This window comes from Electrophorus electricus, chromosome 20 (assembly GCF_013358815.1).
Source record: "Electrophorus electricus isolate fEleEle1 chromosome 20, fEleEle1.pri, whole genome shotgun sequence".
In the NCBI taxonomy this organism is placed as follows: Eukaryota; Metazoa; Chordata; class Actinopteri; order Gymnotiformes; family Gymnotidae; genus Electrophorus; species Electrophorus electricus.
The window spans coordinates 11,649,463-11,674,278 of NC_049554.1; the positions used below are offsets into that span (position 1 = coordinate 11,649,463).

Below are 24,816 nucleotides of genomic sequence, written 5' to 3' on the forward strand. Positions count from 1 at the left end.
CAAAAGTTTTCCTAGGGTCAGAGAACCTTTCAAATCTCCCCCCCCCCCCCCCCCCCCCCCGTAATTTTTTCCAGACATGAAGCATATAAAGTCTGTATAATATAAAGTTTGACTGTTGCTTTAGAAATGTTAAGCACGCATGTTTACGTGTTAAGCCAACATTAAAACCCAAAACCCAATTTAGCCATTATTGTTGTTTACATTTGACAGTTATCAGTGTACTGTCAGCCTCCCTTGGAAGAGCCTAAATCACAAATCGATTAACTTCATGTTTTGCATTATCTAGTCACCCTCCACATGAGTTAGAGAGTTTTCTCTATCCTAAAACACTCTTCTCAGGTGGTCACATTCTTTTTTTTTTTTGTTAAGGTGCCTTACGGTGTGGTAAAACATCAGAAAGTATACAGAGACACAAATCTATGATTTAGAGTGAATCTCAATGTACATAAAAGAAGGGGAAGACTATTGGTTCTTTTACAAAGTTAATTTAAGACTGAGTAACATTCAGTGGGTTCCTTAGAGAAAATCCTTCTGCCGTTTTCTGTAATAGGAACCCAGAATAGTTCTCCCAGAATTAGATGTAGCTGTGACTTGAGCCATGGATCGTCGGGCAACCATAGGGCCTGTCTGTACTTTTTCTACAACCTAATCAGCAGGTAACAAGTCAACTGCACAGCCAGCAAATGTGCCAACAGCTCGAGATGAAATGCAACCACGTCAGGCTGTGGCATTAACTTGGTAGCAGAAAATAACCTTGGCGTACATTTCAATCATGAAAAGTGTAGGATCACAGACGCAAGTGTACATAAAAACCGAACGCAAAATGTAAATTGTCTGCCCATCGCTCAGGACACACAAGCCTCCAGTTGTCATATGTATAAGTATTACATGTGATGGAAATTGTCCTACTAATCTGACAATATGCGTGACAGACAATTATCGTGCCTTCAGAAGGTTCTCAACTGCATGTGGAACTTTACCAGCATCCTGGATCTACTTTCTTCCTCCCCCACAGGATCTTCAAAGGCTTCGCTAGGTGTGGGGGTGACCGTATTGTCTTCTGTACTGTATGTTTGAATTTGATGGCAGGTTCTGCTGTGGCCAAATGACACCATTGCTTGTTTCAAACTACAATTTACTTAGATATGTTTTAAATGCAGAACATGGCACATAAAAGGTGTTACTCCAGAGATACAGAGGCCAGCAGAACTGTCATTTACTCCTTTTTGGATATAGTTTCATAATATGACAGCTTCCATGTTCCACTCTCAATACACAATAATGTGCAGTATCTTTGTACATCATCATATCATTTTCATATCTATGACATGCAAATTACTAATTTGCACATTATTAAATCGACACCGTTTCCTGGACTACTGTTAGTCGGAATACTGCTCACAAATGCTGTCAACTGACAAGAACTGAAACCTTTTTTATTTGAGTTTTTTCAGCCACCCAGTGATGCCAACAGCTCATACAACAGAATCCTTTAGCCATAAAATAAAAGGTTATTAGCAATCTGAATAATTCAGTCTCAAACGTTGGCAGTGATGCTACATGAAGCAGAACAGCTAGAAACTAGTTTTCATTCAGCATTGGGAGTGAATGACTAAAATGTACATGGTCTCACACAGGCGGGGGGGGTTGGGTGTCACAGAAAGGGGGTCAAAATGTAGCCTCAGGGAAATTGGCTATAACCCTGTTAAAGTCAAGAAGACTTAAATCCTCTGAATATGCTCTCAGCAAGAAAGTTACTTCATATACTTTAGCAGGTTCAGAATAACAGGTTCGGTAATACAGTCCTGAAACTAAGGCCAAACCAAGTTCTGAGATTAAGGCATTAGGTAAGAAAGTGGGTCCAATAAACAGTAGGCCTCTCCTAATAGTGCCTCAGTTGGGATAAAAAGCTTTCATAATTAACAAAAGGTCCCTATAATTGTAATTCCCTGTAATAATGGGACTTGATGGAACAATGGAGTAATTTCAAATCACCGATAGCAATGCGTGATCCAAAATGGATGAAAATCGGTTTGACTCCACACACACACACACACACACACACACACACACACACACACACACACACACACACACACACACACACACACACAATCTCCTCTAATGCACATCTGAATGAGGAAACAACAAAATTGCTACCAGCGTTAGGCATAAAGAGGCTGAAATTAGTCACTCTGAAGAGTCAGAGTGGGTAATGGCACAATTCACACATTCAGTCAGAGTACCCAAGAAAAGTGGCACCTGACCAAGGACAGTCTGAAGTGCCTGAAGAGCAGTAATTACAGCCATTGAGTCAAAAAGCAATACACCTGAGCCAACTGAAATTCCAGGGAAAAGACAAATACGTAAGCTTCACAGGAGCTGCAAAATAACACATCACATAGGGCCAGTGGAAGAGCGCGGCACCTGCGGAACGGCATGCGGGACGTTAAAATGTTAAAATGACATCATGTGGGTTTGTTCAATAACCTGTGACCAGAAACTGTTCTCAGACAGAACACCACCCAAATGCACCACTTAGAAGGTGAACTCACTGAAGGGAATCCAAAAGCCTGCAGCATATAACCTTCCTGCTTCCAAAAAAGAAAGCTTCATTACCCGTAATAAACACTGTAGTAGTATAAGACACTGTCAAATTCCCAGCAATTATTTGTTGTTGTTTTTGTTAAATCTGGTGGAAGTGCTGAAACAGACAGCAGCCTTTAGGCACCATTTCTCACACTGACGAGTTCCAGACAGCATGTGACCTTACAGATGACACCATCGCCGCCTGCTGCCAAGTTTCCCCTAATATTTCAAGTGCACAAGAACTCTCTTAACACTCGTGCCTCGTTTGTAGGTCAGCTGAAAAAAGGCATGAGGGGTTTTAATGGAAGCAGGTGGGGGTAGAACGCGTCAAGATGGAGCCAGGACTGGTGCATTGCCTCTTTTTAGATATATGCCTTGGGCTTACTGTCTCCATTATGGGGTAAACCTGAATGTGGTTTCAGGTCAGTCTCTGACACCTTATCCTGCTGGCCTAGCTAACGTGTCCCCTAATATTTCGAGAGCTTATACTTGTTTTGCACATCTAGGTAACAGCACTGATCCCTGTATTTCAACAGTAGTCGAGTTCAATGGTATCTTGAACTTTAACCTACTGTACTGGCTAGGACACATTCTATGAGTAAATGGCAAAGCACATTTGTAAGTTACTCTAGACAAGAGTGTCTACTAAATGCCAAAAATGTAAATGTAAAATGTGTCCAAACGCACCCTTATGTATGTATACACACACACACACACGCAAACATCCACAGAGACAGGGAAAGGCAGACTCCACAATTAGTCTAGATAGCTTCTGAAGTACAGACCACCACGCTCATACACCAGAGCAAGACAAACAAATGCAGCTGTGACTTTCACCGGAGCATGATAAGCAACCTTCAAAAAGAAAGCTGACCTCTGGAGCAGACTAGAGCAGACTGGAGCGGAGCTGAGGCCGACGGCCAAATGTCCCACGTACTAAACGAAGGGAGCCGCCTTGAAGACATCGTCTCCTGTACTGGAAGTGCTAACCAAGCTCAGGGGAGCTCTTTTTCGCTCTTCAAACATGAAAAAAACCCTTCAGGCCAACTAGGAATAGCAACCTTAATAGTGATGTCTGTCTGGTGTAACCCACTGGCCCTCTACCACCCAGTAACAACAGCCCCGTAATGAGGGGAGCGGGTTCAAGGACTTACCCTTGTCTGTCCGAGTCCACCAGAACGCGCACCAGAATTCCTGTAACTGCTACCAGTATGGGGTAGTGGTCCACGCTCTCCAGCCCTGTGTACACATGGAAATGGGCCATGCTCAAGCCAATACTGCTGAAAAAAAGATTCAGTATCATTTCAAATCAGGCTTTCAATAAGGGAATTGCCTAAACACATGAATGGAATAAATAGAATATGAAATTACAGCTTCATAATAGTTGTGTTCTTTAAGAAACAAATAAAAACACAGTAAGTGATGAATACCAAAAGATGGATAGTTATTTCATGCATGTCTACTCCTGATGAACAGAAATCGCAGGGCAGTCCTTCTCAGCGTTTCCCAGGAAAATCACACTGCTGGTCAATCAAAGCCCCACTGCACCATCAGAAAGCAATTTACAGAATGCCAGATTCTTCATCACTGAGCTGCAGTCTTGAAAGTGAACAGACAATAGCTTCCATAAGCTTGGGTGGCTTTTTCTATAACATTCTGTTTGTGGTAAATTTGCTTAGAACATTTGCATTTAGAGCCCTTTGGCTGATGGTCTTATCCAGAGTGACTCACAAACTACTAAAGTGCCAAACTACTGCCTTTTTTTAGTGTAATAGTTCTTTGAAGAGGTGGTTCTTCAGATATGGTTTGGAGACCGCAAGGAAGTTCATTCCACCACCTAGGTGCTAAGACAGAGAAGTGTTTTCCCAAGGTAGAGCTTGGGAATGGTGGAGATCAGTGGCCCTGCCATGCTCGGGACTGGCGCTGTGGACCTAATGGCGGACCCAGGCAGCCATTCCCGCAGAGGTGGTCAAGTCTGAAAATGTCAGGTACATCAACATGCTCCCGAGTGCCTTCCCTGGAGAGAAATGGCTGAACTTTTGCAACGAAACCCGCACAGCGGTGGAAGGTTTCCAGGCATGACATGGATAAAACACAAGGGCTGTTACTTCCTGCCTGAATTGCACAATAAGGAACGGACCAAATTTACTAGCTCAGATATTTTCGACTGAACAAGCATTTACAAGCACTTACACACCTGTCTTCACCCACTAATCTCTTAACATGCGCAGTGCCATTTTCCATGGTAATGTGACCTGAATAGTCTGTGCCAAAATAGACCATACGTATAAAGTCCATATTGTGGAGCCAGTATTAAAGGCGCACGTCACCCCAAAATTGCAATGAATGAAACAATATATGAAATAAACAATAAGTGAAAACCAACCAGGGGAGTTAACATTAAACAAATGCAATTCTGTAAATGGATCTCACTGCATCATGTGTACCATTAGCGTATGAATAAATAGATTTCTTTTAAAATGCTTCTTTGAGCAGAGCCGACAAACTCTCCAGATGCCTGCTGATCGCAGTTGTTTGCCACTAAAATGCAAAGCAGATCTAAAAAAAACAAAAAACAGCAGCTCTCCTCATCAGAGGCATCTACCAGCAAGGCAGCTCAGGCTCGGGCGGGTGACCCAAATTCATGCATTATGAATCTCGTCATTCTACCTTGCCACGCCTGATAAATTGGCCCTCTGGGCGTAGGATGACCTCAGTACCCTTCAGTTAAATTGAATTATGATTTCACACCAAGACCTTTGTTCCCTTTTCTCTCGCGTGCATGAGCCGTCCTGTAAAACTTTCAAAACCTTTTTTGCTGGAACTGTTTTTTGTTTTTTTTATTATTATTACATGAAACGATGCAAAATGCGCACATGCAGAGGGGCTTAAACAACAGTGGCAGATGACATGAGAGAAGCCACAAAGTCCCACCAATGGCTTTACCCAGGACGCTTCCGCATATGATAAAACCCATTCATACTTCTGGCCTTGAATTGTACATATGAAGTACAATTATGTCAAAGATCCTGCAGAAACTCGATACTTGACATTCATATATATTATGGTGCAGTGTTAAGTATGTCTAACTGCGAACCAGACTTTGGAGTACACAGAAATGTACGCCTTTGCTGATGTTCACATGACTGAGCGTTACCTGGGAGACGGAGGTTGACCACCCGGTCAAATAGGTTTCTCTCTGCAGTCACTCGATTCAGCACCTGGTTCAGCAGCTGAGGGCGAAAACGCACAAAGGCTTATTATTAACCCAGCAACGCAAACACACTCTCCCACTAGGCTCTCTCCACTCACGGTGCTCTCTTAGACTCACTGTGAAGCGCGTCTGAAAGCTTTTAGGAGGAGCATCCGGATCACTTGGGGTGCAGGATGCAAATGAATGTGAGCAATAACTTTGCTTTCAGCATAAAGCCTTTCTATGGAACAAAAACACATTTGGCCAGTGCATGAGCTGAAAGTGCCAAGACCTTGGGATGAAAGCAATACGCGCACAGCCCATGATTAGTAAATGGTTAACCTCACCTGATTGATATAAACAGGTTCAAACATAAATGTTTTTTTTTTTCTTGTGGTAATTCATCATGGTGCCTAATTAGGGAGAGATTAAGTGAATCTGATAAACATGAGGTTTTGTGGGAGTTTTTTTTTTTAAAGGACATATATGTAAATAATGCCACAGTACTATGATTACTCTACTCTTGGCTCTCGCACAAATGTTTTGTACAGCAACATGTTTATAAACTCCTTCTATTCAGGTGGAATTGGCTGTTGACAGGGGGTGAATTAGAGCAAATAAGGGGTCGGGGGGGGGGCTAGAGAGAGGGGGATGGGGAGAGAGAGGGAAGCATTGTCAAGTGGCGACAATGAAGTGAGGTTCAAACAGCACTTTATTAACAATAGCACGCTGTGCTGTCCTCTGAAGGTCTGGAAATCACACACACACACACACGCAGTGATAGAATCAAGGCTATTAAAAGGGTTATTGGACAAACATTGTGAAACTCCATGCATAAACAGGACAACACTTTCACAAACATACATATATTACTGTGCTCCAAAACCACAAATGAATAAAACAGACAAGCTTACTTTAGGAACTTCATGATCAGATTCATCAGATATGTTTGATTACTGCATGCAGAATCTGGTATATAGCCAAACTACTTGAGAATCACAGACATCTCAAAACATACAAACAATTCTTTGTGGTAATAGACACCCGATCACGGACACGAACAGACGGCTCATGTTCAAAGATCAGAAATGAAACGATACTCATTTTAAGTTACGATTTACCCAAGCCACTCTACACCTCTACAGTAGAACACCTTTACATGTTAAAATATGTCCACTCTAGCAGAGAAGTACATTGATCAGCCACAACATTAAACCCACTGACAGGTGAAGTGAATAACACTATTTGGTTACAGTGGCACCTGTGGACGGGTGGGATATATTAGGCAGCAAGTGAACAGTCAGTTCTTGAAGTTGATGTAATAGAAGCAGGAAAAATGACCAAGTGTGAGGAACTGTGTGAGTCTCACAAGGACCAAACAGTGTTGGCTACACGATTGGGGCATCTCCCAAATGGGAGGTCTTGTGGGAGGTTCCCAGTATACAGTGGTTAGTATCTACCTAAAGTGGTCCAAGGAAGGACAACTGCATGGGGATTAGCACTATCAAAATTGGCCAAAAATGACATTTGATTATTCCTTCTAAAGAAAACAGATACAGCAAGACACGTGCCAGTATACATATATTTATTTCAACAAAACTGTGTCTTTTAACTTTTCCTTGACATGAAATGGGAAATAATAACCACTGGGGACTTCTGTCTCTAGCCTTCTATATGTATTTATTCAGCACGGTAGCCTACACACTTGCATACAACTTTCTCATGAGGTTGCACCATTTTGAGTGCAAATCACTCCCTCTGTGGCTGAGCTGTGAAATCTCTGGCATCATTAGCACGTGGTTGTTGTCGGGTTGTTTGTTCATTTCAGCTTGACCTACGCGCTTCATTTTCCATTAGCAAAACTGACGTTGTGTGACTCCCGTCCATCACGCAGTGCATTCAGTGGATGCAAGAAATCGCATAGCTGACAGCCACGGCAGTGCTGTTTTTCCCCACCCACAAACAAACATCAATTTGTCTGGGTTTTTTAGCAATTTGATTATATAATCGAATTCAGAATATTCACTGACAGCAGTAATGGAGAGCAAAGGCTAGCCTGTGTGGTCTGATCTCACAGAAGAGCTCCTATAGCACCGATTGCTGGTAAAGATCATGCTGGTTATGACAGGAAAGTGAAAGAACACACATCGCTGTGTCGCAGCCTGCTGCATAGCTGCAGACCAGTCAGAGGGTTCCTGGTGTCGAGCTGTTGCCAATCTTCAAGCCATTTCAGCTGCAGTGGCTCCTCCCACCGCCCCCTGATACCCCCTGCTTTGGCCCAGCCACCTACTTCTCTGTCACCTTTGGCAGACAAACCCCCCCCGCCCGCTCCTCCGTCGACCTGTGCAGAAATCCTGGTGCCAGAAGAAAATGAGCCCAACTTTGGAATAGATCTGCTGATAGGTGATCAAGCATCTAAGAAAACATCCCAAACCATGTAGACAAACCGATGCTGCCAGTAGACAAACCAGGGCTGCCATCCCAGAAACAGCCAACCCACCAGACTGACTGAGGCTCTACATCCACACTGCCCACCATAAACCCACTGGAGTAGCTGAAGCTCCACATCTACACAGAAGTGGCTACTAAAATAACAATAAAACATGGACTGACTACTAGCTGGGCTGCCCAGTGGAGGCCGGGTTCCCTCTTGGAACTCGGTCCTCCCAAGGTTTCTTCCTTAAATGCACCCAGGGAGTTTTTCCCTGGGTCGCCTTCAGCTTGCTAATCAGGGATCTGGATCCACATTTGTAAAGCTGCTTTGTGATAATGTGTGCTGTAAAAAGTGCTATTTAAATAAATTAAACTTGAGAGTGCCCATGCTGTCCCCTGCCCACCGCTGAAAGCGCCTATAATTGGCACGTGAGCATCAGAACTGGACCATGGAGCAGTGAAACAAGGGGGCATAGTCTGATGAATCACATTTTGTTTTATATCATCATGTCGATGGGCAGGGGATTGCGAGTCATCCACCCCAGGAAGAGATGGCACCAGCATGCACTATGGGAAGAAGGTAAGCCAGCAAAGGCAGCGTGATGCTGTGGGTAATGTTCTGATAGGAAATGCGGGTCCTGGAATTCATGTGCATGTTACTTTGATGCACACAACCTAGTTGCAACATTGCTGCAGACCACGCACACCCCTTTATGGCAACAGTATATCCTAATAGCAGTGGTCTCTTTCAGCAGGATAATGCACCCTGCTACACTGTTCACGAATGGTTTGAGGAGCATGACAGAATTCAAGGAGCTGACTTAGCCTCCAAATTTCCCAGGCCTCAATGCGACTGGGTTTCCTTGAAATGTGCTTGAAAAACAAGTCCGACCCATGGAGGCCCCATCATGCAATTAAAGGATCTGCTGTAATTGTCTTGGTGCCAGTCACCACAGGACACTTTCACAGGCCTCTTTGTGTTTCAGTGTCCAATAGGTTTCACAGCATCCCTTCCTTGATGGATCAAAGCTGTATTTTCGGCATTAGACCTACACAGTATTTTGCAGGAGGTTTTTAATGTTATGGCTGACCAGTGTATATACACAGTGTATAGACAACGTCATGTACGGCTATATTTTGAGCCAGCAATCTTTTGATCTTATAGGGTCACTATATGCAAAACTTGTCATTCTAAACTATAAGCCTGATTTAGTCACACCTGAACTCAATCTTGGTATGTGCAAAGACTTCAATAATATTGAATGCCACCATAAGTTGGTGTAAAACATTTTCAAGACTTAAATATAAATAATGGGAACCCGTGTTCTGAAAGGGTGAGGAAAAAAAACAAAAACAAAAACCCAAAACAATCTGCTACCCTCAATATAAAGCCACTTCTGAGACACAAAATCAATCTGGTGCCTTTACTTCACCCGAAACACACAACAAATCAATTGCTTTTACCCACCTGAGCCAATCGGCGCAGCAGCAGCTCAGCCGAGGGGCGGGTCCAATCCAGGAAGATCTCGGGTACCAGGGTGACAGTCATCTCCAGCACGCGCAGCAGGCTGACAGACAAGTCGAAGCACGTGGCACACACCTTCAGCTGCCTCGTGTCCACAAAGTTCCTCTCTGGCCGCTCTGCTGCCTGCTGGATCTACCACACAGCGACTCATTAAGTACAGAGACATATCATGACCTACAGATCACAGGAGTCCCACTCTTGAACTCCACCACCCAGCTTCTGAAAGCCTGCCACACTGGAGATCTACTCACAATTCTCTGACACACCTGGATGCCCCTGACGGAGGACTGAGTGGTACGGTAAAAAGGTAATATCATGATGAAACATTTTCACAATATGTGATGTGTCACAATCTTTCGTGGGGTTTTTTCTTCCCCCACAGAGTTTATAGCTAATGAGATATGAAGCATACACAATGCACCAGCAAAACAGTAGGCTAGTAAACTTTTTTTTGTAAAAAGCCTATAAAAAAATTGAGCTTGATACCAATGTTTTCAAGGGTTTACAAAAATAAATGATTCAAAAACTGAGCTTGATACCGATGTTTTCAAAGATTTACAAAAATAAATGATTCCATAAGGAACAGGAGGGGGAACTTTACAATGAGTAAAAATGATATGAGAGAGCTGTGAGACCAGGTCCTTCTTCACAAGACAAAGCCCTTGGGAGCCCCCATTACGATGCAGTTTTACTGCAGTTTGGCGACAATGTGACTCTGATGGTGCTTGTTTACTGTATGCGGACTAAATCTGTCTGTTTTATGTAGTTAGTCAGTGTTCTGCAACATGCTGAGAAGAGTAAGTAACAAAACATCTTGTGATAACAACAGCATAGTCATATTATCTCAACTCTGAAGACATGGATGAGATGTGCTGGATCTGGCATGTTGGTATTCTTGAATGTTCCGCCATAGAGCACAGTTGAGCGCATTACGTTCACACACACACAAAAACAACAAAACAAAGCCAACCAAACCAACAAAACAAAGACAGTTTACAGCAAATGGGAACAAATTCCACAGGGTGAAATGTAATATACACTTTTGAGACTGTGAAAGCATTTTGCATTGATTTTTCCTAACAGTAGCAGTTGCCTAGAATACTGACATTTACACTAACTTCCAAGAAATAATGGCAAGTTTTTATTTCCTGTATCAACCAACTGAAAATCACCATGCAAATGGTTTGGCATGGTGGATCAACACCAAAACCTACACAGTGTTGCTGTGCTCCAAAACTGATGAGCTCCAAAATAGCACAATATGCTGGACACGCCCTTTTATTTCTCATTCATCCACACACAACACGTACCAACCACACCCCACACCCCACAAGCGTGCCTTGGAGAAGCAGCTAGCAAGCAGTGTCCCCGTCCCTCTGAAGATCGCCTCCTGTTAATTCAGGGGATCATCCGAGATGAAAGCCTTCCCCGGGAGCTGGCCGTCCTCCGAGCCATGGAGGCCAACCTTCAAAGGTCAAAGTGCCCAAGATGCCACCATGCTAAGACCCAGAGACGAGCTGGCTGTTCTTCCGAGTCCCCCGCTGGCACGTAATTCCCTGCTGTTATGGAGCAGAGAAACTTGCTCTTTCCAACCACGGCCCAAGGGACCCTGGGTCTTCCGTTCACAATAATGAGATGGTAGGCCAGTCAGGTCTATTTTCACCTCTCAAATCTTTCATCTCTCAAATTTATCCGGGGAACAAATTATAGATTTGCAAGGGGGGTGGGGCTATGAATACATGAATACAGAAGAGAGTTGGGAGGACAGATAATAGGACAGTGCCACCAGGAAGATCAGGATGGCCATGGCCACGACGGCAGGACCATTATGCAATCGTTGCGTGCATAAAAGAAGAGAACAGTGATGATGTTAAGTGATGTGGCACACGCACACATGCACGACAACAGGTGACACACGGAAAATGGTAACTGGTTCCCGTTATACATATTTACAATGGAAGTGAAAAGTTGTTTACTCATGAATGTAAATGGAGTGCTGCATTACAATTAGACGATCGGTTTGTGGGACAAAACAGCTGCGTTCGTGTAGATGCAGGTACAAGTCCTACATTGCAACATCGGTCGCAGTGCTAATATCAAGCATATTCAACATATTTCGATGACAAACTCATTTGTATGCAAATACCACTGTTTAACATGTGAATGACTAAGCCACTGTAAACGCTATGTGGATGACAATAATCACAATGCAACTGAACAAGCCCCGCTGTGAATAATTTAAAGGCTTCAATCGACTCAAGTCCTGCATCAGCAGCAATATTTCTGTAAACTCTTCTATGAATCTGACTTGCAGTGAAATGTTAAAAAAAAAAACAACCTGTAACGTACAGCTTCAAAATATACCCATTAGCTGGTGGAGCTGTTTTTGAATCACAGCTGATACTGGGTGCTCCAAAACCATTTGACACTTGATTGGCAAAGGGTGTGTATATCCCTCACCTCCTGGATCATGCCAATAAACTCAGAGAAGGCCCAGTTGAGCTGGTTGAGGACACTGTTGAGGAAGCTGGCGGCCATGTCTTTGTCTTGAGTCAGGAGCTCTGCCATGTGCTTCTGCAGCAGGAGGGATGGACAAGGCTCTGTAGCCAATCAGAGAAGAACATGTTCGGCAAATAAATAAATAAAACAGACCACCACCCTTTGGCCCCGCCCACAAACATGTCTACAAACACAGCCTAATGGACCTGTGATGCTCCAGTGAACTATCATCATCAAATGGTTCTGTAATGCTTTCAGTGGGATGTGTATCATTTATTTAATAGCCTAGAAATGGCTTCGAACATTTGAGCTGCACAGTATTTTTAGGACGACCTTCATAAGCAGATAACACTTCTTGTCAGTTCAATTCAATAATTATACCAGCATCACAACACATCTGATATTCCTCTCATATGCTTAATTTGAACAGATTGTGACTGAAAGCTATGCCCAAGATGTCCAAAAATATCTGCCTATATAGCAACAGTCCAGAATTAAATGAAAATGATCCCTTTCCAGTAATCAGCCGTTACCTCTTTCATTAGACCCGCAACCCTAATTAACCAGTAATGAGTGATGAGAATAGCATAAAGCACAACAGGCCAATGCTAAGCAGCCGTGATCAAACAGGAGCCAGTGTTCTCGCGGGCGACATCTGACAAACCCGAGCAACCCCGCGGCGTCCCCGTTCACTTCGCAGCAGTGTGCCTAGGGCTTCCGGAGCTCCGACGCTCCTGCTGTCTCGCCGGCTTTCTGCACACAGGGCAAAAGCACCCTCGTCCCCCCGCCCCCACGCGCGCCCCGACAGAGGGTGCTGGGCAATTCCATAGGCTTGTTTGCCAGAGCGGCCTTCATGAGACATTAAAAGCCACTGAGAGTGGTACGAAGTGTGCGGCAAACACACTGAACAGAGCTAATCCAAGAGCCAGGGAGGTCGCTGTCCTGTAATAAACACATAACCTTTGTGTTCAATTAAAGGGAGTCAGTGCTGCTCTGCTACCCAATGCTAGCTGTGACAACGGGGTTTAAAGGGCAAGAGACAGGACAAAGAATTGGGGGGGCGTTATCTAAAACAGGGATGATGGGGAGTGATTTGGAAACGGAAGTCGATTCCAGGCTTATCCACTTTTATGCAGGCCGGGTCCGGGAAGGGCGGTTCTCCGACAACAGCAGGTCAGGAACGGGCAATCATCCTGTCAGTGTTGGCATGCTTCAGTCTGAAGCGGCAACGCGGGACGGGCACGGAAACATGTTTCCAGCCAGCAAAACAGGGCGGATTAATAAAGATGAACGGGAAAGAGAGAGAGAGAGAGAGCGCGAGCACGAAGGTGGGGAGGGACGGAGGAGGTTACGCCCTGACACAATCGAATGCTGACCAGCCACACTTCTTGGCTCACTCTCATTTTCCTGTAAAAGAGAAGAGCTGAATATGCTAACGGGTATGATAGTGTCTCAGTAAAGCACCTCACAAGAGATGTGAGCCATATACGTTTTAGCTCTGAGTAAAAAACAGGCAAAGGTGGCCCCAGCAACGTTCATGTTTTAGGGGGTTTTAACCTGGTGAAAGCAGGTTTTGAACTAGCATGAGCTCTACCGCCTGACCCTGTCAGTTTACTCCCAAGTTATTCCCCATTAAGCTTACAGGAGTGCCCTAGGGTTTTCATTAACAACCCCAAGATGCACCTGCATTTTTCGCAGATTCAAATGAACGAAAACACATGCACACGCAAAAACACAAACATGCGCGCACACACACACACACAAACGAAAACACGTGCGCACGCACAGATGCACGCACGCACACACACACACACACACACAGCCCACAGCTCAACGGACGTAATCAGATAAGCACATTCTCTTTCTTCCCTTCTGGGACTCCTCGCTGATAACATGAGAAGCATGGGTAACTCCTAATTACAATGCATTAAATGCACAGAAATGAACAGGCTGTTTATTCCAAAAAAACAAAACAAAACAAAAGATACGTGAGGGCTGGCAGTGCTCCTAAAGAGCAGTCTGTTCACTCCTCTGTTAGACCTGCTGTGCCAGTCCAATTCGCTGCATTCATGATTAGGCCAGACAGCACAGCCTCAAACAGATGGGGCTTAGGACCGAATACGCCACAGACCCCAGCGGACACAGTCTGAACCGGCCACAGATTCAATTTTATGCAAATCCGCGACAAGAGGAAATTTACAAATCAAATGAGGGTACATCAACCCAGACCACACATCTCATGTCAGCACGCAGCTCGAAATGTTTACACCGAATAACAATAACTTATCTAATTCTTTAAGATGCGGGAGATGGGATATTTACTCATTAAAGAAGTCACACAGTTTTGTTAAAATCTTCGCAAAAAGTCCATAAGGGACATTTATAAGGGAGAGTCAACTAAAAATGAGCAAAAAGTTGTAACTAACCCAACAAGAGGGTGTTACAACTACACCCGTCCGTAAAAACTACACACGCAGCATTCAACATGGATATGAATGCCATCACTGTGGTTTCCATAGCTTCAGATGATTATAGGTTAGCCGTGATGATCTGGACCAGGAAAAAAAGAAAATACAATGGATATAAGGCAGAATGGAAAAGGGGAAGGAAACTTACTTTGGAAACCAGCAATTGACAAATCCCCTGGAGGTCATGCAAATGAGAGTGAGAAAATGAGAGAATTAGCACGGAGACAAGGCGAGTCAAACACAGGCGGGAAGCCACGCGTAGCTACAACAAAGGCCTCAGCAGTCGAGCACAGAGGACTTTTCCGTTCTCGCGAGTGAGGAGATGAAGTCGCAGGGCCGTGCAGTCTGGAATGTCGTCTCATACTCTCGACGTGAAAGGCGCCGATTTAGGCCTAGTCACAGAGGCAGTGGGCGTGAACATGACTGATTGCTTTTCTTGAGAAATCGGTCGAGGGAACATAAGTGGAAAACACATCAGCCCGAACACCTGAGACTGGACTGCACCTTCACACCACGCACGGCGGAAAACGTCTCAGATGTGTCACAGCGCTCTTTAGACATGGCGGCCTATTGTAGCAGCAGGTTGTAGACCTGAACGCTGGAGTTAATGATTAGTGACTAGTGTGCTGTGTGCAGCCCATGAGACTGGACTTCAGCTCCTGTGCTTGCTGCTGTCTATGTGCCCAGGCAAAAGACTTGGAAGACATGGGCAAACAACATCTCATGAATTTATGCGCAAGCAAAACAAAGCTCGATGGCCTAGAAGCATAAATGAGCCTGGGCGGAAGATACTCGTCTCACACGTGTCATTCACCCACACACCGACACATGGGCCTCGTCTCCCATTCCCCAGCCTCACACGCATGCCAAATCCAGGTCTATGCAGAGACCCCTCCAGTGACCCGGGGTGCCATTGCAGACAGAAGCACCTCAGGTAAGAGGGGGACTGCCAGCTGTGCTCTTCCAAGGCCCAGCATGGTTAAGAACCAACTTTAGGGGCTGGTGTCAGCCGCACAGGGCAATTTAATAAACAGCTTCCGTTATCAGGCAGGGGCACAATGCCAGAACGAGACCACCAATGCAACTCAGGAAGAGGGATTAAGGTCGGATTAATGCCTTGTGTATGAAGAACTGTTTTTGCCAGTTGGTAAAGGAGATTTGTGTGTGTGTGTGTGTGTGTGTGTGTGTGCGCGCGCACTCGCACATGCACACTTTGGGCTGCTGCAGTGCCAACATTGATTTCAACTGAAGACAATACAGAGATCTAAGACAATAAGGTCTAAATAATTGCACTGACAACCAACGATTAAGTGAAACTGTTCCAGCCTTCTACATGAAAACTGTGTTTGGTCACACACTTTGAACCCCTAACACTTCAGCCAACATGATGAATGAATTAAAGGCCAGGTGACGTCTAGTTTGTTGCTCAAATTCTGTCTTTAGCTGAGTACAGGAGATAGATATTCACCATCCGTTGTCCGTCCACAAAGAGCTCATTTCAACTGCTGTAAGCACAGCAAACAGTAGCTCGGTGGTCGCTGAGTTCACGTTGCCCATCATTAACGACATTTCATAACAGCTTCGTGAGGACTTTGGTGTTAGCTGCTGATTGACCTTTGCCCTCTGGCCGTGTCATCTCAGCTCTGCTGTCATGTGGGCGGGCAACGTGTGGACGGTGCAGTAGTGTTGATGAGTTGGGTGCTGCTGCAATATCCCTGATCTTATTAAGAAACTTTCTGTTTATAAATGAACAGAAAGCTATTTAAATTAGACTTGTACGGGGCCATTATTCCACCTTCAGAGACCAACAATAATAATCAGTGAGAATGAAAGAAACGCGGGAAAAAGGTGCAATGAAAACACGCCTGCAAATTTAGCTGCTTGATGGATGGCACTGCTTCTGAGTGCTTGTTCTCCTTGATACTATTAATAGACAGCACTGCTTGTATTGTGCTGTGTGTGTCAGTGCTGATGAGAAAGATTTAGTGCTTTGTTTTTGGTACTGGGAGGAGGACATTAATACAATGCCATTTAGCGTGAAGGGTTGACAGTCTTTACACAGACACGTGCACTCACACATAGATGTGCTGTACATGAAAACAGTGAGGAGGAAAAGGAGAGTCCAAATTTAGAAAATTACAAATATAAGCCAAGAAATAACGCCAGTGCTTTAATAACTGGATCTAAAGAACCTCGACAACAGAAGTAAAATGCCAAATGAATACAGATTTTGTACATCAGCTCAAAATACTATAGAACAAAAAGGGACTAGAAGGTCAATGGGAAAGAAACAGGAACAGTGAAAACAGCTCGGTGGGGGGGGGGGGGGTGTAAGTGAGAGAGACAGACAGACAGAGGGATGAACTAAGTGGGAGAAACCTAATTATAGAAGAGAGAAAGGGGGAGATGAGAGATGCACACCAAGACAGAGCACTCACTCTGCAGGCTGGGGAGGTTGGCGTCCTCCGGTTTGGTTTTCAGCAGGTGGGGAAGCCGCGTGTACCGGTAGCCAAAGCCACAGCCCTGGGGATACACACACATGCACACGTGCGCACGCACACAGCGCCCAGTGAGTGAGACCATCCGGCCCAGCCACATGGAGCCTCTCCAGATGCAGAGCGCTGTCAGACGCTACACCCACGCGCTCTACACGCCAGAGGAGCTGTAATCTGTGGAGGGGGGGAACCCCAGAACTCATGGAGGGTGCTAAAACTGCATTTACTTCAATGGGCATGCCAGTTACGCTGAATAAATGCACCTCATAGAATCTCAACAAATTGCCTTGACCATTTGTAAACTTAATATATTCATTAATTAATTAATATTAATTAAGCTAAATTTATGGTTAAAGTAATTTTATCTTCTAAGGAGACAGGGCAGGGCTCACCCTCCACAGGCGAACCAGGATCCAGTTGGTTTGAGCCCATGGTCTCTGCTCGTAGGGAGCTAGCAGGTTCCTCATCATGGCCACACGCCTAGAGAGAGAGAGACCGCACAAGAACCCACGTGCACGACACATCCGGCGAGGCGCAGAAATAGCTCTGCCGTAAAATGTCGTCCTTTAGTGACGTTACACAAGTGCCCAATTACCCAATTAAGTTTTTCAGAACTATTAAGATTTACGCTTACAGTTTGTTAACTCTTTGTTGACTGATACAACAACTTGGACCAATATTTGAAGGACAAACAGCCAATACAATCAGGAGTGGGTCTTTGTGTTCAGAAAAAACATGGCCATAAAAATCAAGCATTCTTTCTCTCCTTCCTCCCTCACCCTGTTTCTACATGGCTCGCAGCGAGTTACAACCACGTCACACCACACTTCCACAAACGATAAACACGTTTGGAACCCAGTAGTCCTTTAACACCAGTAGTGGGAGGGTGGGGTACTCACTGTTCCTCGGGGATCCGCTCCACCGCGCGCAGGGATTGCGGGTAGCACACGTAGCTGGCCAGTGCCTGCATCAGCGAGTCCTTGATGTCTGCAGAGGAGACGGAACAAATGGGAAGAGACTTTTTTCCATGGAGGGGCAGCTTTGGTGTCAATGGCAAGGGACATTTAGGCACACTGGGGTGTGCAGTTGAAAAACATCTCATTTTGAAGGGGTTAATAGGGTGGTAATATGTATGTGCATGTGGGTATGTATGGGTGTGGGTGCGCCCTTGAAATTATTAGCGATCAATGATCTGTGCGATCGCCTCAAAGCTCATCTCTGCCTTGCTGAGAAAACACAGAATCAAGGTCTTTAGAAAACACAAGAGACAGCGCACAGCATCAGTAAAGCAGCCTTGCTACCCTGCCACACCATTAAGAAGCATTACAGCTGCTGAGCCAAGAATGAAAGCCATATGCTATCTAACAGTAAATCTATTAACAATCCTATCTGATCGTGCTGGGCTGCAATGGCGTCACGGCTCCTGGAGATGATTCGAACGTCTCAGAAGGAAGCAAGCAGGCTCCCGCACAATGAGGCCTCGTGCCGTCAAAACAAGTCGCTTATCTTACTCCGAGCGTAAAAAGCAATAACAGCAAAATATCACTGACGCCATGCTTGCGCACAGTCGAACCCGCGCAACAGGTTCTAGGCCCTGCAAGCAGTTGCACGTTGCCCGAGACAGGAGAGGAGGAAAGTTTTAATTATACCTTCATATGAAGAATTAGCCTGGGTGACGAATGGGACTCAGAAGCCACTAGCTATATTAGGTCTAAAGAACTCCCATTAAAATAGCTCCCTAACAAATTACTCACACGTTTTTGGCGCCGTTTTTAGTTTTTTTTTTTCCCTTCCCCTGTTCCCTTCGGTGCAGGTAATGAAAATAGATGCGACATTAGGAGAGATAAATGGAAGAAGGAAAGACGGGAGGGGAGAGACGGAGAAAGAAAGATGGAGGGAGAGGGCTAGAGAGAGAGATGGAACTTACACATTAAAGTTTAGCGTGAGAGGAAGCTCGTGTCTTGCTCTGCAATTCAATATCTGCTCATAAATCATAATGGGTCTCCTCTTATTACAGTAGCGTCTGGACTAAGACAACGTAATGAACTGAACTCATTCAAGTCAAGCTTAGGAAATATGTGGGACTGCCAGAGGTGTGCTCACTGTGTCCATCCCCTGATCCGTCCTACCCCAACACACACGCGCGCACAAAAAGCACTTTAAATGCAACAAAATCTGTATTCTTGAATGTCTGCCACACTGCAGGGTGGCTGAGGGGCTATTGGGGAGGAGGGGTTACCTGTGCCCACAATGCGCGGGTCTGCAAATTGCTTGGCGAGGATGGCAGCAAGCTGTGTGAGTGTGTCCTCATAGCCTGTGGGCAAAGTGCACACACACTCGCTCAATACGAGTCAAAAGAAACAAAACATCAGCCCAGAAGAAGGCCAAAGCGCTGACCAGCGTTTTACTGCAAGAGGTGCAGAGCTGGAAATTGAAATGATCTGGCGCTGGCTCGAACATACATCTGTCCATATTTTCACAGATAATTACTAATAAAGATGCAGCATATAGTTTGAAAACGCCCCGACACGGAGACGGATGGTCGAACGCCCGCCCCACACTTTTCTGTTGCTTCCTTTTTTAAGTCATTCGTCACTTTAGTGGACCCGAGGCGAATGACAGCTCTGCTTGGCCCCTTTTTGAACTGTGCACACGTGACTCTTTAAACCAGAGGTGGCCGATATGAGATTAACACTTTGACATTTATCACGGCGAGCAAATGGTAGCTGATTTCCCCTTGCCTTGGTAACGACTGAAAATGACTGCCATACGTCAGAAGGGCCTTTAGACGGCTTTACTGTGGAGCCCCCGCCTTTCTACAGAGCACTCGCCACAGCTGAGGCCGCCTGACTGTCTAAAGGTGCTGCCACTCCTGTAACGCAGTAATGCACTTTGATTGTTGTTCATGCGATTGGTTGCTTTGCAGCCACTTAGAATGAGTTTATCCCTTTATTATTATTTGACTTATCCTTTTATATTATTTATACACACTAATTATCAAATCATGATTATTTTATTTAGACTATTTACACATTTGGAAGCTTTTTCTACACGTATGTGCTGCCCCGCAGCCGAGCATTTCACTGAGATTTAGTCCCACGCCGCAAGATACTGCGGTGGGTTCCCATGGGTCCCGCAGGAATGTAGACCTCTGGTTCATAGTTAACATCAATTAGCATTATGCAAATGAATGTACGTTATCAGATGCCGTGCCAACTGTTATCCGCACTGGTGGTTTCCAGCTGCTCTAATTGTGCGTGTGGTATATGATCGAGCGCTGAAGGAGCGGGACGTGCGGCAGTGCCTCGCACCTGGAAGTTCCTCCATGCTGTGGGCAGGGCTGAAGTAGTTCTTGAGGGCGCTGTAGCTGTTCATGCCCACGTTGAGATAGAACTCGGGCGTGAAGGCGAACAGGGACCCTGCGGCGTCCGCATGCTCGATCGTACGGATGCACACACGCAGGAGCCAGTACACGTCCAACATCTTCTCCTGCGTCACACAGAGACAGACACAGTCGCAGCAGATCCTGAGTTACAGTGGAGACGCAGTGGCAGAATCACGAAGGAAAGCATGTCTCCCTTCTACGCCACACGCACCAGGAATACCAAGCCGCTTCTGCCGGGGCAAATCAGCATCGACAACGCATGCCGCACTGTCCTCTCCGGCCACGCCCTTCCATTAAAACCAAGGACAATTGTCGACTTCAGCAAATGTAAAAGTTTTACAAGCTTCTGCAGTGCAAAGCACATCTACACAAACGCCCTGCAGGAACAGGGAAGAAGTCAGAGCCCGATACCATAACAGAAGAAATGGATTTGTCACTGCAAAAGTTTGTCCTTGGTAAGCGGATTTGGAATGGAGAGAAAGCAATCTTTCACTCTGACTCTTGCTGATGCTCTCCCTCCCTCTCTCAGAGATTCATAATGTGGGCCAGTATGTACCTTGGAGTAGATGGTCGCGTTGATCCAGGCCAGCCTGCGACTCAGGTGGTTCAGCTTCTCTGAGAACACTCTCTGGCTCTTCTCCAGCTCCTCCAGAATATCTGACCTCTGCACACACCATGGAAGAACTCTGTCAGATATACGTGATTTCAGACCATACAGATCAAGCTCTTATTGTCCTGGACATTGTCCTAGTTCGTATAAAGTGGCTGTGCTATACTTGTTACTGCCAGCAGGTTTGCACAATGCATCACTGATTTATTCTAATACCACCATTGGTCTTTGAAATACTGATACTGAAAAGACTTCCAATACATAAATGAGCTCTCTAACAAATCATCGAGTAGACAGGTTGCTGTGATTTTGATGAAACAATGGATTGACATGGTCCAAAAAATGATGAGTTAATAACGAAGGTCGTCAACGACACTTTTTAACGGACTGTTGTGAAGTATATCATCACAGTTTGTTGCAGTATAATTGCAGTATGCTACTCTGTCCATATTGGGCAGGCTTAGATAATATTGACACTTATGGACCAGTTTGGTTGGGTGGTTGAGTATACTTCACTCTTCTTTGCTTACTCTTCTTGGACATCTGGCAATCTTCTCTTCAGTGTCTTTCAGAGCCACAGCATACTCATGCACATCGTCTGACACAACCACCATCTGTGGAAAGCATCTCACACACACACACAGACATACATACACACACACACACACACACACACACACACACACACACACACACACAAAAAGTGTCAGACATGCCCACTCGAAAAACAATCCCCAAGCTCATCTCTGAAGTGAGCTCGCACCGAAAAATGATCTCCACCCTCTCACTCGATCTGGCACCCTGTAATGCTATCAAGTCCTGTCTGACTACTCAGCGGGGTTCCTCTACACCACAGAACCACAGCAATTCCACAGGGGAAGGAAATGGCCAATTATCTCAGCAGACCCCTCGATACCTGGTGGCTGATGGCTCCAGCTCTGCTCCAGTAAGCAAACCCTCGAGAGGGGGTGAGAGGAACGCCAGGCAATAGTTGCACCATATCCAACTGAGGACAACACAGCAACAGGTATTTACTGTGTGACCAAAAGGTAAAAAAGCAAGAGGTTCTGCTGTGGACAGTCTAGTCTCCATTTCATAAATAAACAAGTAGTTTAGGTTCATTAACACAGTTATTTGCTCCTGTATGTCAACCCCATGGAGTAATATGAGCTGTCAAAGATGTTCTCAGCAGAAACATTTATCATTAGAGCCAAATCTTATGGTGCTGACCAACTAGGGAAAAATATTTATAAAGAATAATTATAAATATATATATTTAATTAGATCTATTTCCACGATCAACACATATCTAATAGTTTCTGACAAAAAAAAGTCCTCATATATTAAAAAGACCAAGAAACTCTCAGCAAAACATCAAAACACACTTTAAACAATACCACTCAAAATGCACCTGGTCCTCAAGTGTAAGTAAAATTTTATAATCCTCACTGCTTTTAACTCTGGTCCAACAGAGGTACAAATGTCCTCTGAACCCCCGATGATGAAGGGGCTTTTTGTAGGTATTTATGGTAAGTACACGGTCAGCACTAGACTGTTTAAGGTGCTCTGTCTTGAATGACCCCTTTTGGGCACTCCAAACATCTTACCGGCCACTTGCTGTGACATTGGTTTAGCACCGTTAAGTGCTCCGGGAAGCCCACGAAAGTGCTTAGGAAGCATGCTTACAGCACAATTAAATGCACTTCCTTTCTGAAGTGAGACCTAGCTGCCTCGCAGGTGTGCGCAGGCCATTTTCAGAGTCACAGGAGACAGAACTGGAGACAAAAACGCTTGCTTGCGGATGAACCAATTTTCCTCGTGTCCTTCCTTTTCACAACTTGTTTGGATCAGTTGGACGTAGCTTGCCATGTGTCGGCGGGATGATTTTAGCAAATCCTGCATTTGTCAGCAGCGGGTGGAGTTTATTGGGTGGAAAAATGAATTTATTAAATAAAAGAGTGAAGCTGAGTTTAAAAGAATGATGAAACACATCATACAAGGAAGCGGGTTTATGCAGAACAGCAGAAGCAAGAGAACAGCAGCACCTTTTCACATCCCTGCTGACACCGAGTGCGAGAAGAAGCCAGGACAGGGTCGGAAAGTTGCAGGACAGCAGGACAGGACAGAGGTGCACGTGGGGACTATCCAGCAGGGCACTTCACAGAGCCTGAGGTCCGGCCATCTTTACTGAGTTATTCATTAACTTCTCGTCCGTATCACGCAGGTTGAAAATAGCATCAAATGAAACATCAAAAGATGGGTCTGCACTGGGTCACATTCTCCCTCTGAATGTGAGACACGCCAGGATTTCAAAGAGATGACCGCACGCTGGCCTGTGCAAAATCAAATGTGGCCTCACACATGGCCTGCTGCTCCCAGCATGTCTCGCCGCACAGTGTCGTTAGCTAGGGCGCTACTTCCACCTGGGCCCCTGAGCGCCACTCGCCACGCCCCTCCCCTGTGCTTTGCACACAAGGACGAAGGGGTGGAGCGAGGGGTGGGGTCACCAGCAGCTCCTCACCTTGCCCAGCTGCTGGTGAACGCTCAGGTTGTACATCATCACGATCCCATCCAGGATCTCTAGCAGGGACTTCTCTGTGATTGGCTGGTCGGGCTCTTCAGGTGGTCGCCCCAGCAACAGCCCATCGTTGCCATGGCTTCCCTCGACTGGAAGTGGGGGAGGAGAGAGAGAGAGAGAGAGAGAAAATTTGAAAGCAAAAAAAAGAGAGAAAAAGAACAGATTATCCCCTGTCAAGGTCTCGAAACATGGCATCTTTTCCTTGAGGCAGGTGAGTTTTTTTCCCCTCTTTCTCATCACACCTAGCCTAGCTAATTGGTTTCCTGCTGACTTCCTTTGTAGGGCTGGAAATTGCAGCTTACTAGAGGTAGAGAGGGCTTTGTGTCGCTCTGTAGGAGCTAGGGCATAATGTGCTGCCCACATTAAGCCTTTATTATCATGCTATGCTACTTATTCAACAGCAAAACAGACTTTGCAAGTACAAAACTATATGTTTGAAACTGAAGACAAGGCCCATGTATTACCATGACATTAACTACAGGTTTCTACACTTAGAAACAGCACTGGACTCTTTAGAGACTTACTGTCCTCCTCTGTCCTCTGCTCTACAGGTAGAGCGCGCACTTTGACCTTCTCGGGTGGGGCCAGGGGTCGCCTTGGGGTCATCAGGCTGACGGCGGCGGTGCTGAGGAAGCGATTGGCCCGGCCCAGCGTGGGCGAGCTGAGCCAGCTCGGCCTGGCCAGAGCCCCACCCACTGCCGCTGCTCCAGACGGCCTCTGCACACACTCGCAAACACAGACTTCAGGGCTTCATTCAATCTAACTCCACCCCCAACAAAGAAAAGCAGGCGGCGTGACAGAAGCTTCACCTGGCCCGCTCCGCTCTCCTCGTCCTCATCCAGGTCGTCCATGGAGGCAGCCTGGATCTCTGCCGGGTCGATGATGATGTTGGCTTTGGTGGCCAGGTCATCTGGACATGGCAACACAGAGGAAAACAAAGCCAGACGTCATATAAACTGGTTTGAATCAAAAGATGGAACGTCCTGTCAGTGTATTATTATTATTATTATTATTATTATTAAATAACTTTTTCTATAGTTT

General features: G+C 45.4%; 1 protein-coding gene across 5 annotated transcripts in view; it reads right to left on the bottom strand.

Moving 5' to 3' along the window:
- Window positions 1-24,816, bottom strand: part of LOC113572382 (E3 ubiquitin-protein ligase RNF123) — an 89,738-nt gene that overhangs the window by 49,188 nt on the left and 15,734 nt on the right. For 4 of the 5 annotated variants that reach the window (XM_027001883.2, XM_035520577.1, XM_027001882.2 and 1 more), the window contains exons 22-35: window positions 24,585-24,685; window positions 24,300-24,492; window positions 23,719-23,864; window positions 21,728-21,811; window positions 21,144-21,251; window positions 20,514-20,691; window positions 19,442-19,516; window positions 18,102-18,189; window positions 17,595-17,682; window positions 17,146-17,230; window positions 12,201-12,340; window positions 9,684-9,872; window positions 5,747-5,822; window positions 3,744-3,828 (exon numbers count right to left, since the gene is read on the bottom strand). In XM_027001883.2, the coding sequence (XP_026857684.2) occupies window positions 3,744-3,828; window positions 5,747-5,822; window positions 9,684-9,872; window positions 12,201-12,340; window positions 17,146-17,230; window positions 17,595-17,682; window positions 18,102-18,189; window positions 19,442-19,516; window positions 20,514-20,691; window positions 21,144-21,251; window positions 21,728-21,811; window positions 23,719-23,864; window positions 24,300-24,492; window positions 24,585-24,685 (1,636 nt within the window). Of the gene's footprint in view, window positions 1-3,743; window positions 3,829-5,746; window positions 5,823-9,683; window positions 9,873-12,200; window positions 12,341-17,145; window positions 17,231-17,594; window positions 17,683-18,101; window positions 18,190-19,441; window positions 19,517-20,513; window positions 20,692-21,143; window positions 21,252-21,727; window positions 21,812-23,718; window positions 23,865-24,299; window positions 24,493-24,584; window positions 24,686-24,816 lie in introns of those variants that run through there. The other variant, XM_027001884.2, reaches the window with a different exon arrangement.